Source organism: Neopelma chrysocephalum, unplaced genomic scaffold (genome assembly GCF_003984885.1).
Source record: "Neopelma chrysocephalum unplaced genomic scaffold, ASM398488v2 Primary Assembly neopelma1_44, whole genome shotgun sequence".
NCBI classification, from domain to species: Eukaryota; Metazoa; Chordata; class Aves; order Passeriformes; family Pipridae; genus Neopelma; species Neopelma chrysocephalum.
In genome coordinates, this window is record NW_020897703.1 from 16,173,028 (window position 1) to 16,187,121 (window position 14,094).

The 14,094-nt window shown below is 35.9% G+C and overlaps 1 protein-coding gene across 7 annotated transcripts in view; it reads right to left on the reverse strand.

Annotated features, from left to right (window-relative positions):
• The window catches only part of SCN2A (sodium voltage-gated channel alpha subunit 2), a 78,021-nt gene that overhangs the window by 3,663 nt on the left and 60,264 nt on the right, over nucleotides 1-14,094 (reverse strand). For all 7 annotated transcript variants that reach the window (XM_027678678.1, XM_027678683.1, XM_027678681.1 and 4 more), the window contains 9 exons: nucleotides 13,863-13,983; nucleotides 13,339-13,493; nucleotides 11,106-11,279; nucleotides 8,908-9,030; nucleotides 3,857-4,138; nucleotides 3,280-3,333; nucleotides 2,103-2,240; nucleotides 1,359-1,463; nucleotides 922-1,192 (listed from right to left, as the gene is read on the reverse strand). In XM_027678678.1, the coding sequence (XP_027534479.1) occupies nucleotides 922-1,192; nucleotides 1,359-1,463; nucleotides 2,103-2,240; nucleotides 3,280-3,333; nucleotides 3,857-4,138; nucleotides 8,908-9,030; nucleotides 11,106-11,279; nucleotides 13,339-13,493; nucleotides 13,863-13,983 (1,423 nt within the window). The remainder of the gene's footprint in view (nucleotides 1-921; nucleotides 1,193-1,358; nucleotides 1,464-2,102; nucleotides 2,241-3,279; nucleotides 3,334-3,856; nucleotides 4,139-8,907; nucleotides 9,031-11,105; nucleotides 11,280-13,338; nucleotides 13,494-13,862; nucleotides 13,984-14,094) is intronic.

Genomic DNA, 14,094 nt, shown 5'->3' on the forward strand with positions numbered 1-14,094 from the left:
ATTAGCAAATGCTGAGACCAGAGGAATACCCTTCTGTTTACTTGTAACAAAAATAATCTCAATTAAGCAGAAGAAAGGTCATATGTACAGCAGTATTAAAATGTAATGTAATCAAGTTATGGTATTCAAAGAAAATACGTATGTTTGTAGAGAACTGCAACTTCTTAATCATACATAAAATAACATGAACACAAATTTATTATTAGGGACACAGCAATTCAAATGTAAACAAACTGGTAATAAAAACGTTTGTTAAACCTCACTGAAGAGCAGAAGAATTGAGCATTATGTTATGTGCCTCAAAGCAGAAAAATAACTACATCCTGTTTGGATATAAATATAGTAAAACTGATTTGCATATTAAGGAGTTCTGAAAAGTTAAAATAACACAATTTTTACTCAGTTCTTTCAGGTTTGCTGCTCTAGGTAAAGCAAAGATTAGTGGAGTCATTATTTGTTACTATATCTGCTTCAGCTCTGCATCTCCAGTTTCTCACTCCAGCTCAGGCATGAAACCTCTCCAGATCAAACAAAACTCTGAAGTCAGCTAAGGGTTTTACCCTGCTGCCTAGGATATGTGCATGCTAGCCAATAATAGTCCCACACAGATTTTGCTCTTGGATTTTGGATTGCTTGACTCTTTCACCTGCAACTGCCACTCTAAGTTTATATCAAAATTGATTTTTATGTATGCATTGAAATCTCTACTGAATTCAGAATAAAGATCTAATTTCAACTAATAAAAAAGTAGGAATGTATGAAGCCTCTTGCTAAACAATTTCTCACCATACGCTTTTCAGTTATTTTATGGATAAGACTTTCTAGTGACAAAGTTGAACCAAAATATAAATAGATTTTACATGCCAAAAATGTTTCTGTTTTTACAGAATTAGACATTTCATAAAAATTAATTGCTCTTACCTACTATGGAGAGAATGACAACCACAAAATCAAAAATATTCCAACCTATAGTAAAGTAGTAATGGCGAAGTGAAATCAATTTCAGGACAAATTCTCCAGTGAACAGTACGATAAACACCAGGTTAATCCAATATAAAATGTTTTCCATGTCTTCACTCTGATCATCTGTTTCTACCATCATTGTGACCATGTTAAGGCAGATAAGTATCATGATGCTGATATCAAATGCTTGTTTTGTTACAAAATCAAAGACCATGCCTTGGAATTTGTTCTGTTGGGGGTGGGGGGAAAGAGAAAAAAAAAGTATTTGAGATAAATAAGGCTTTTCTTATATCCCTTCTTGTTTTAGCTTACAGCTTATTTCAGCCTAAGGCATAATTGAAAAAATCCAATTTTCATACAGATGTAAAAATAACAGAAAATATTTTTATTCTTACTGCTGGTCGAGGTATAGGCTTTTGTGGTTTCTTCGAACCCAATTTTTTCATTGCATTGTAGTATTTCTTCTGTTCCTCTGTCATAAAAATGTCTTGACCTCCAAAGTAAACCAAAGAGACAAAAACTGGTTACAATCATGTATCTTTATCGATTACTTAAAAATAATAGTAATAATCACTCTTGTTCACATTTTCATCTGTGGGAAAATTTAGGACAGATATAAAAATCCTCTTCTATAATTTTTATAAATTAAGTATTAAGCTACACAAAGGGTTAAGTTCTGCAGCTGAAACACTGATACCTTTTGATGCAGTGTTGACAAAACAAAAAGACTAAAGAGCACAAATGAAGATAATACAAAGTTTGTTATTAAAGTTCAGAAATCTACACTGCTGAGCTCTGTGATATGAAGGTAATATAGCAAAGAGTTTTTATAGCTAATTTTGCTATTTCGATGGATAGACTTTTTATGAGTCTACTGTAGACTCCAGCCCCAAATCCACATCTTTACAAAAATGACAATGAGTATTTCACTAACCATGGACAGACATATATTGTCAAGTGTCCATCAAGCCCTCATCAAGTCAAGCTGTAAGCTTTAATAATTCAATGTATTTAGTATGCAGAGCTCACATTACTTTATTATAGAAGAAAAAAAAATACTTAATGAATAAAGGTTTCATGATTGGACCAAAACCAAGCATTTGTTCGATTTCTTTGCAGAATAATGATGAAGTACTTATCTTCTTTTTCTGCTGGTTGAAATTGTCTATGATGACACCAATAAAAAGGTTCAAGGTAAAAAATGATCCAAAGATGATAAAGATGACAAAGTAAAGATACATGTACAGGTTATCTTCATACTTAGGCTGATCCAAAACCTGCAAAAACAGGCATAGAAAGTAAACCTTAGTTTAACAGTGAGCACAAAATATATGCTGGATAACATTTCGAGCTCTATCACTCTGATCTTTGCTTCTTACAGTCGAGTTCTGACATATCCATTCCACTGACTTTCAATCTATTAAGTTACATTCTTGAAAAAGAACTTTGCTATCAAACTTGATATTTCATTTTAAAAAATGTAACTGGCCTGTATGAATGTAGAATAAATACTGAAGACACGATTAGTTTAAACTACTAAAGTTCCATCTATCTGAGTCCACAGATGAGGAGAAACACCAGCGTGTAAATCTGCAGAATTTTCTGTAAATCTTGTGGGAGGCCCCTGATGTGGGCAGGCAGAGCTTTCACTGCTATGGGAATTAGGAAACTGCACCGGATTATTGAAGAGAGGCATTCAAGCCATGTTTAGACTAAGCATATTTTCTTGGTACAGCTATGCACACTGGTACAGCTACAACAGGCCTGCTGTGAGTGTAGCTGGAGCTTTACCAGTACAGTTTATTCAGTTGTCTACTTAGAACTAAAGAAAAACTTGCACCAAGGTAGCAAAGAGGAGGCAAAAGGGTAAGAAAATGCACAGGCCAAATTAAAAATAGGCACTGTGCCCTAAAGAAAGGAGTGGCTTGCAGAGCACAGTGAAAGTCTTAGCTTTAAAAAAAGATCAACATTACAAAAAAACTTATCTCTGTATAGGTGCCTGTTTCCAAATATAAATAATTCCTCGATGCACAATAAGAGGAGGAAAAGGCATTTCAGGCAACAGTTAAGTCTGGTGTGGGACTGAGGAATTTTGGTCCAACCATACCATCGAGAACGTGGAATCCTTTAGGACTGCTCCTCTGCTTTCCCTATCTCTTGTATTTTTCCTATGGTTTCCATTTTATTTGACTACAAGATTATAATAGCTCCTTGTTCTCTCATTTTTATTGTTATTTCTGAAAGATGTTAAAATTACATTCTCAAATCTCAGAGCTCATTCAGTCAAAACAAATGGAGTCAAGGGACTCTACTTACATTACGAGAATCCACAGCTGCGTACATGATATCCATCCATCCTTTAAATGTAGCCTATAAAAAGAACACTGGTGTTTACATCACACTTTTCCTGGAAAATGGCTTGTCAGAAATGTTAAGACCTGACGACTAAGTGTCTTTAGGTCTCATCGTAAAAACCAGCAGAGTGCAACATTAATAGCTGACTCTTGCCTTCTATTGTATGTTTTATTCATGCACAAGAATTGCAAGCAAATTCTAGTATCTCACTATAGAGGACATAGCACCTATTAAGAACTTTTATCCATTATGAGTAATATCTGATATAAAAGGGTTTTTTTTGTGCAAGTTATTTTTTTCAATACAGCTCAGGTGTATTAGGCTTAAATTACATATTTTTTTCTCATAGTCAGCACAGCCCCTAGGTCTTGAATGATTTCTGTAGAGTCATGCATTTATCCCACACTTCATAACTGAAACCAAGAAGTGACAGACAAAATTTCTAAATTAAAAAAACAATAAGAAATAACTTTTTACTGTTACAAGTCAGCAACAGAGATATAGAAAGAGAAATAGAAATTAAGGAGTGGTGACTTACCACTTGAAGCAGAGAAAGATAACCAAGGCCTACATTATCAAAGTTAACCTTCACATTCTTCCACCGGGCAGTTTCATTGTTTTGTATGAGCTCCTCACATTGACTGTAGTTGTTGATTTGGCTGATGTCAAATCTCTCATCAGTTGTAGTGTTAACACAGTAGTAAAATTTTCCAGCAAATAGATTTACTCCCATGATACTGAAGATCAGCCAGAATATAAGGCAAACAAGAAGCACATTCATAATAGATGGAATCGCTCCCAACAGGGCATTCACAACGACCTAGAGGACAAATGAAACCGAAGAGAGACATTGTAAGAACACAGGCATCAGTACCTTACAAATGCATCATCAGCCTTTCTTAAATGTAACTCTATTATAGTTTTAATATCTGTGTTACACTTTTTTAATTGTTGAGAGTAAGAAGTCAGAAAAGCAGTATAGAGAAAAGATAAAATGTCAACATAATTAGAAGTTAAAAATACAAACAGTAGCAAATGGTAGCTTTAAAGACTGGGAAAAAATAAGAACAAACCAGTAAAACAAACTAAAAAAATAATCAGAAAAAAACCCCATTTATTAGTTCTTTTTAGAATATTTACTTAATGTATGTCTGCAAAATCATGTCCATAATAATTATTATCACTGATTGAATCAAACCAAATTTTTTATATTACATGTTTACTGGGTAAACAGTTCAAATCTATTACCGAGCAAATTTTTAATTGAAATTCATTTTAAGTCTTTTTAAAAATAAAACTTAGGCATGTGTGCATGTTCATTGGATGGTTACATATAAAATGAGAAAAGCAGCAGTGTTCAAACCAGGAAACCTGCTGAGTGTCCGAACACACCAAAGCTGTTAGGGTTCAGGCAAGTGGCAGATAAAACTTGAAGAAGAGACTTGATTTAATTCCCAAAAGAATTTTGGGAAAAATCAGGCTTCAGGAAAGAAAAATGTGAAAATGAGTTCATGTATGATGATGAGCAATGATTAAAAAGATGCCAGATTGAAAATAAAACAGTAAGGAAAATAAAATTAGGGAGAAAGTAGGTCCATTATGAATGAAAATTATTAATTTAATGATGGAATTGATGAACCACTAAATTAGTTAATTCTTATTTTAAATCTTTCTGTAAATAACTCTAAGAATATAAAATTTAGTAACTGTGGAGCACTGCTGCCAACTTCGTCAAAACAACTGAATCAGATCCTTAGACCCTAATGAAGATTTTTTTTTTTTTAATGCAGAACAGTAGCTATTATGTTGATGGAATAGTTTATAATTAATTGGTTTCTACAATGTAGGCACTAGGGCAGATCCTCTAGCATACTAAGCTAATTGTTTCTGTTTGAAACACAAATACGTAGTTTAAGCCTGTAAAGTATTTTGGTATTACAATTATATCTACAATTAATAACATCCATAGAATCAATTAATTATAAAATTAGTCATCCAGGTAGATCACCTTTCATTCCTTGCCATTTTACAGAACAGAAAATAAAACCTTTGAATGTTAGAGTAGGTGGTGAACACCACTCTCACATGTGCTCTAAAGTTGCATTGGGCTGAAGGAAAGGAGAAATACCTGTTTTACTTTCAGGGTTCCATTCCTGCCAAAACACTACCTCTTTTGGGTGATACCTACGTTGGACTACATTTGAGATCCTATAGGACTTCAATGAAATTGTTTTTATGTTAAATTTAGAAGCTGGACCAAATAAGGTTCCTTTCAATGTAAATTACTTCATGACTCTATAAAAGCATAGAATGCTGAATTAAGTCCACACCTGCCATCCTTTAGTTTGTTTGTTTGCTTGCTTGCTTTCCCCCCCTCCCCCATATTTTAAATCACATTTTAATAATTGGTTATATCTAATGGGGAAATTTTTAAAAAATTAGAATAGTTTCTTAATCATACTAAAAATCTCCTTAGCAATACCTATTATAAATCAATAAGCAAAAATAGTATAGCATGTTATCACTGAGCAACTGGGTAGAGAGGATTCCCTGACTAATGGATAAATCTCTTCTGACTATTTTAACAGTGCTGTCTTCTGCTGACAGGCTTGTACTCAGCATTGTCAACATCATGACTGTGGAAGGCCATAAGGAGTTGTTTGACCCAAGCAAATGAATATTCTAAAAACAATACTGAATTGGTTTAAATTGGAAATTCATGAGCTCACTGATTTTAGTAGCAAGTTTGACTGGAATAATAAATGCCAAGTTAATTTTTTCCTAGTTTGGGAATATTTTCCAAATGTATTGGTCATTACTTTTGCATAAATTTTATTTAAAATTATCTCAATTCTTCTACCTAAAAAATATAAGTAGATTTCTTAAATGAAGTGATATCATCCATCAGGAATAATTATTGAGATTTAAAGGGATAGTTAATGAAGTAAAAATATTTGTCCTCAAGCTTCCAGTCTCAGTACACCTGAGAATTCTGTTCCTGTTTCTGCTACAGCTGTAGGTCCAGTCATATTCTTCATTCTTTAATTGCTGGATTCCTACAGCTGACCTACTTTCTCTGGTTTTAGTTTGAGTACCAACTTGTAATATGAATCATTTAAAGACACTCAAAACACACAGTTGTGCATCACTGGAAAAACTGATCCAGACATGTCCCAACTTCCAGTGGTAGTAAGGGTATAAGAAAAAAGGGAAAGGCCTGATGGCAAGTGAAACTAGCGGAAGCATGAGAAAGACATTAAAGTGTTGTTTTCTGGTTGAAAAAAAAGGTCTTACGTGCCTAGCACCATGTGGCAGTAACTGATACTGCTTGGGACACAGCATGGACAGATTAATTATATCCACACAGGCTTTTCATGAAGTACCAAGTGCAAATTAAAGTGTACTCTCCCTGGCAATAATAGTCATGGAAAGATGCAGAGAAAAGATTGCATTTTTCATAGAGGCAATTTTTCCCATTAATTATTGGTTTGGGTGGGCACAGGTCCTGATCCCAGAGAATAGTACAGTGAATTAAAAATTTTATATGTGTAGAATGGAATTTTCCACTTGTGTATGGGAAGTATAATCCTCACTGAAGTAATTTTAAGCACCTATGCAAATATATGCATCATACTATATTGTTGTATTTTCAGTTCATATATGGTAAACACCAATGAAATGACTATGTTATAAACAGACATCTTGAATTTCCATGTCTCAGACCTTAAAATGTTCTCATACTCATTCCTTCATCACCTTCACTACTGTGTCATTCAAGACACTAAACCTAGAATTAATAACTTTAAATAAGGCAAAATTCATTATATGCATAGGAAAATTTCAATGGTTAATTGCTTAACTAATAAAAATATAGATCATATTTCTAGTCTGACGCTATCTAATTTTTTTATATCTTTTGCTAAAGTCAAAAATCTCCTCCATATCTGAGTAGTTTACAAAGATACAGTTGGCAGATCAGGATTCAATCAGTAGGTAAAGTTTACACCAACACAGAATTCATGGGACTGACAATTACCAATAAACCTTCATGACAAAGTGATTGTTTTTTCCTTGCCACGATAAATTGCCAATAAGCAATTTGCTGTGCATATCAAATTTGTAATATTTTTGGTTTGGTTTTTTTCCTAATCATTGTCATTAAAAAAAAAACCCAGCTAATGCAGTTTTTAGTGAAACACTACTGAGGTTTTAGACAGGCCTTATACCTGATATAAACACCCCACACTTTCAAATTTGCTTTAGTAAAGCTCCAGAAATGTGTTGGAGACAAGGAAATGGTATTTCCTATTTGAATTTATAATCTTTCACCAAAGCCTGTCTTCTTTTTGATTGAAGCCTCTTCTCTTACTTTCCACACACATAGAGCATCACATTTTCTTCTTGCCAATTTGTAGTTGAGTTACAAATTTACTAATCAGCTTACAACCTGGGGTGCCAAAGATCAGTGATCGCAGCAGAGAGCTCACAAAAGGATCACTTTTAATGACAGCAATAGGGTTCCAGTTCAGGTGCATCTGCTGTTTAGATCTGTGGCAGTATGTCCAGGAGAGACAGATGGACCCCGAAGGTGTATGTCAGACATCTTCCTGTGGCGGGTACTACCAACAGCTACGTGTATCTACCATCTCCAGTTGTTCACTACTACCCCTAAGAGAAACATTTCTAGAGCAGAAAGCATAACATCTTTGTCCATTTCAGTGCACTGAAGAAGTGATCTAAACTAATGAATTTGACTTTGCTCAGGAAGAGACTGAGCATGCCCCACTAGGTAGCTGAGGGGCTCAGCTGTGTTAACTGCCACACTGCTAATGAACAGCTAGGGACAGGTTATTCTCAAATATACCCAACTCTGACAGCAAAAGTCTGATATGTTTTCAGGCTGCTTAGTGCTCTATAGATTATAATCAACATTTTAGAATCAATATGGAAAGCAGTACGCAACCAGAAATAAAATCAGCTCAATCTCTGATATGTTAGAAAAGTTTTCTTAAATAGAATGTAATAGTTCTAATACGAAAGAGAGAAGGTATTTTAACAGTGCCAATTTACTTATTAACGTACAAATTCATTACAAAACTTTTAGTTGTAACAGACATTCCCAACTAAGATATACAGAATTGTAGGTTAAAAGATGTTTGATAGACTGTCTACGATACTCTACACTTGTAAGAAATACACATGTGCACATATACATGGGCGTATGTGCACACACTTTTGAGAGGAATTATTTTTTTTTAAAACTGTTCTGACTATAGTAGGAAGTATTTGTATGGGATAAATTCAGTTTTGTAGTAATATTGCATAGATCCATGCAGTTCATAAATCCTTGGGCCATCCATGAAAATATGAAATAAGGTGAAAGGCCAAGGAGCCTCAATAAGTGTAAAATGTGTGCAATAACACATGAATTCATATAAGCAGATGAAGCCTTTTGCTTATATGTTAGTGATAAATGTGAAATATACAGGATGACAGTGTAGCACTTCTGCATGGATTTGCCGCTGAGTATTCTGCATGCATTGTTTCCGTGTATGCATGCAGCATTTCAATTCTTTCATGTTGTCTTACCCTCATCCCTTCAAATCGCGACAAGGCTCTTAGAGGTCTCAAAGCTCTTAGTGTCCTAAGGGATTTAATCGCACCAAGTTCTGAGTAGCCCAAGGCATTAGCTGTTAAGCTAACCAAAGAGACCTACACAAAAACAGAAAGGCAATATTGCTCATTCATCTTGTATATCCTTTCGAGACATATGGTGGGAATGATGCGTGCCCTGAACTTCTCAAGAAGATTCAAGGCTGGACCTCTTTCTCCAGGAATCCCTCTATAATGCAGAAAGATCTTTCAAGTCAGACAAAGTAGAATAAAAGTATATTCTAGGTACCTGTTGATGAAACCATGTTGGCAGAATGGTATAAAAAATGCCTTCTACATTCACATAAACCAGTCAACATTTGGTGGTATTTAAAGAAAAACGAAGTCGCATGCAAAAAGAAAACTCTCAAAAGCTGAGTGAATTGGAATGGCCAATTTAGGTCAGGACTTCCCATGATATCTTCAGAACTTGATGAGAATGTAAAAGCTCTCAAAAACCACATCCAGACCTGGCCTTTGGTCAAATATAATTTTCTAGTGTCCAGAAAATCTCATTCAATAGCCATAGCTACCAATGCTGTTCACATTTAACCAGACTAATCAAGAGTGAGAACCAACTGTTTGTTAGACAATGGTAGAAGCTTCATTGTTAGGCATATCCACACTTCATTACATTCCCTGTGATTCCTTTAACCACTTCATCAATTCTGGCTTGGATAACGCTGGTCTGGTCTGCAGGCAGATGAGTAAATAAACTAGAGTAGCTGTAAAATAAATAATACAATTATCTTTCATCATTAATCCTTGGAAATGTATTTATAATAGCCATTGGGAAGGAGTGGCCCTAATAAAGAAAAAATAAACGAAATCACCCCCTATTTCCCTTCATTTAAAGCCCTTCCCTTCCATCCTTCCTGTTCTCTCAATTCTTTCATCTCCAAATTGATCTTTTCACTTTTTTTATCTCAATCCCCTGACTACAGATTAAAAGGAATGCTTGGGATATTAATTTTTTCATGAAAAAAATTGCACCAGACTAAGGTTGCCACGAAAAACTAGTGAAGTTATTTATAAACTTCACAAAAGTAACTAAGTTCATGATTATCAAACTAGAATAAAATATTTGTTGATAAATACAAGCTCTACTGGTCATGGCAATTTACACATCTGATGACTAAGCCAATACACTGTTTTATACAAAGGTACAGACTCATTCACAGAATACTAAAGGTGCATATAGTCATGTTTTATCACAGGATTTGCAGTGCTGGTATAGATTTAAAAGTTATAATGTTTTCCAAGCTCTGTGTAGTAAAGACTCCATGATCTATCATGTCATTGTAGTTTTAGGGAGATACATAGCAATTCCTATAGAATTCTGCTGCTTTTTGAAATGAGCAAATAAGTGAATCAAGACACCTTCTTAGCTTGCTTTCCATGGGAATTACATCCGTGGAACAGAGAGATGCCTATTATCACAATCAGGCTATTGGGGATGGAAGGGAAATTAATATCTGCTATATAGTAGAAGACCTGTAATCTTCCATTTGTGCTACCCAGCACCGTGCATACATTGTTGGGCATGTAGACTTGAAATCACAATGCACTTCTCAGTAGGTCTCTTTCAGACAATGTGTATCTGCTCCTTGGTAGTGCAGCCTTTTGAAAATCACTTGAGAACCCACTTTAAGGGGGCTCATCTATGGTTCTATGAAGCATCTCTTTGAGGTCACCCACAATATGGTGAAAAGTGCAAGAGTACTGAATAGTACAATGGAACTGAGAATTCCTAGCAGTATTTTCCTTTCATATTGCACAGAGTAAGTGACAGGACACTTACAGTAATTGATTAGAATATTAGAAATCCTTAAAGAAATTGCTTCCATATACAGCAAAAACTGAAGAGGATCCTTTCCATACCACCAAAAAATAAGATAGTAAAAATCATTATTTCAATAAAGCATTACTACTTCATAAAGTAGAGAATTTCAATACAACATCTCTAGAGTAATAAGTATACCCGAATATTTTTTCCTTTCTGAAAAGAATTATAAACCATACCACATCAACAGTTAAAATAGAGTTTTCATTTAATAGAACAGAAATCTTATCCTGAAAACATAATATTCTGATTTTTAGAGCCTGTAGTACAGGACATGAAAAAGAATACATACATCAACAATCAGGAAGTCCAGCCAGCACCAGGCATTAGTAAAATAGGTTTGAAAGCCATAAGCCACCCATTTTAAAAGCATTTCCAGAATAAAGATGTAAGTGAAAACTTTGTCAGCGTATTCCAGCATAGTCTTGATAGTTTTACGTTGCTCTATGTAGATATCTTCAAATGCCTGCGAAAAAGATTTTTGAAGATATAATTAAATATCTTCACAATTTGCAGTGTGGTAAATAATGGCCAAGAAAGAACTTGAATTGAAAAAATATATGTGATGATAAGGCATATATCCTTCCCTCAAGTGTAACTTTGGCTTTCGTTTCACACTTTTCATAAAGCTGGGTCCAAACACAATATTTAGCTTTCAGCTAAGCTGAACAGTGACATGCAAAACTTACTGTAGTACCACTCTCCAAACTAATTTTAATTTGTTTCCATGGATACTGTATTGGGCTTGCACAGCCAGGTTTTGGTAGCAGGGTACAGGGGTGGTTTCTGTGAGAAGCCAATGCCAGCTGGCTCCAGGATGGACCCACCACTGGCCAAGGCCGAGCCAAGCACGAATTATAGTAATGCCTCTGGGATAACATATTTAAGAAGGGGGGAAAAAGTTATTGCACTGAGCTAATTGTGGCCAGGAAAAGTGGAGTGAGAACATGTGACCATAACAGCCCTGGAGACACCAAGGCCAGTGTAGAAGGAGGGGCAGGAAGTGTTTCAGGCACCAGAGCTGAGGTTCCCCTATAGCCCATGGTGCAGACCACGGTGAAGGAGCTGTGACCCTGCAGCCCATGGAGGTCAATGGGATGTAGAGATCCCCCTGCAGCCCATGGAGGAGATCCCACGCCAAGGCAGGTGGATGCCTGAAAGAGGACTGTGAACTGGTGGGAAACCCATGTTGGAGCAGGCTCCTGGCCCAGACCTTCAGAGCCATGGAGAAAGGAGCTCAAGCTGGAGCAGGTTTCCTGGTAGGACTTGTGGCCCTGTGGGGGACTCACACTGGAGCAGCCTGTGCCTAAAGTACTTCACCCCCTGGAAGAGCGACCCATGTTGGAGCAGTTCATAGAGAACTGTTGCCCATGGGATGGACTCACGTTGGAGAAATTTGTGGAGGACTCTCTCCCTTGGGAGGGACCCCACACTGGAGCAGGGAAAGGACTCCTCTCCCTGAGCAGCAGCAGGAACAACCTGTGATAAACTGACTGTAACTCCCATTCCCCGTCTCCCAGAACTGCTCAGAGGGAGAAGGTGGAGCTTGGGAAGGAGGGAGGGGTGGGGGGAAGATGTCTAAATTTATTTTAGTTCTCATTATCCTACTCTGATTTGGTAAGTAATACATTCAATTAATACCCCCAATTCGAATCTGTTCTGCCCATGACAGTAATTGGTGAGTGATCTCTCCCATTCTTTATCTCAACTCATGAACCCTTTGTTATATTTTCTCTCTCCTCTCCACTTGCAGAGGGGAGTGATTAGAGCAGCTTTGGTGGGTGCCTGGCATCCAGCCAGGGTCAATGCATTACAGAGAGCAATGGCTTACTGACATAAGGATTTCCTTTGTGGTAGCTACAACTTTATATCAAAATTCTATGAAGGATTTAAAAATGACTCTGTGATACAGTATTTTTGATGAATAATTGAAACCACACTCTGCACGCTAACCCACAAAACAATCCTAAATAGAGAGAACTCTCTTGTCAAAAGAAAATGTCTACAATGACCGTGAATCACTGTGCATTGAACCAAGTGTAGCAAGAACATTACATTTTGCTCCTGCTATGGGGAACTAATTATTTCAGTACTTACTCAGTACACCTGATTTAACACCAATCTGTAAAATACCTGACAGAAACATGTTGGCACCCTACATCTCAGTCTGACGATTCAAGTTGCTCTTGATAAGTTCCTAGCTCAGCTGTGTTTTTATTTAAATGTGTATATGAGAAAAAAAAACTATTATCGCCAATATGAAGGTATCTGAACACCAGTCTGATAAAACTATTTATTTCCATTAAATCTAAATTTTGAACTTGCCAAATTATTTGTTTCATAGCCTGTGAGCAAACTCTTATGTAACCTATAACATATGCCAAATACTTGCTGACACATGTTTACATTATAACATTTATGAATTGGATATCAAATTCTGATTTGTTCCCTGCAGCTATATGATTAACAGAAATTCTAAATGCTTGCTGCTTGAAATAGTCACAATAGTTTCACACTTAATTTACCAGAGCACCGCTGCTGAGAAGAATCATGAAGACTATGAAGGTCTCAAACCAGTTGTGTTCAACAATCTTATAGCAGGTTTTCCTAAGATTCCACCAGATTTTCCCTTTTCCATCTTCTACACTGACTTGACAGCATTTGAATCTCCGTACACACCCTAAATGTGATGATAAATTTTAAGATGTCAGAATAAGGTAAGTATTTATTAGGAATTACAGTGAACAGTAGTCATTTATTTCAGTGCTACTGCAATAGATGCTTGTAAATAAGTATCTCCTATTTAAGCATTTTTGTTTCAATATTTGAAGTTAAAGCTTTGTACCTTTTATAATACCTTCCAAGGAGAAATTCTGAGAGCACACACGAGAACAGTAATCTATGGCAGTAACTCTGAAGGACTTACTAATGCAAATAGAAATTACAACTATAATCACAAAGCTTCTTTCTGCTTTTGAATAAAAATAAAATTCAGTGCAAGGCAATACCATTAGGTCTATGTATCTTGCATATATTTTGCTTTCCCTACCTTCTGTAAAACAAGCCTCTGGCTCCAGAACTTCTTCAGGTTCTGCTTCTGGTTGTTCACCCTCTGGAGGTAGTCCAATATCAACTGTGCTGCCTTCTGATGAACTGGATGCATTTAATTTCTGTGAATGAAACCCCACATAATTACGTTTTTCAATTTCAGTTATTTTGAATAGAAATGAATGTTTGAAATGCATATCAAAATATTTTGCATGTATTCCGTGGTCTGACAT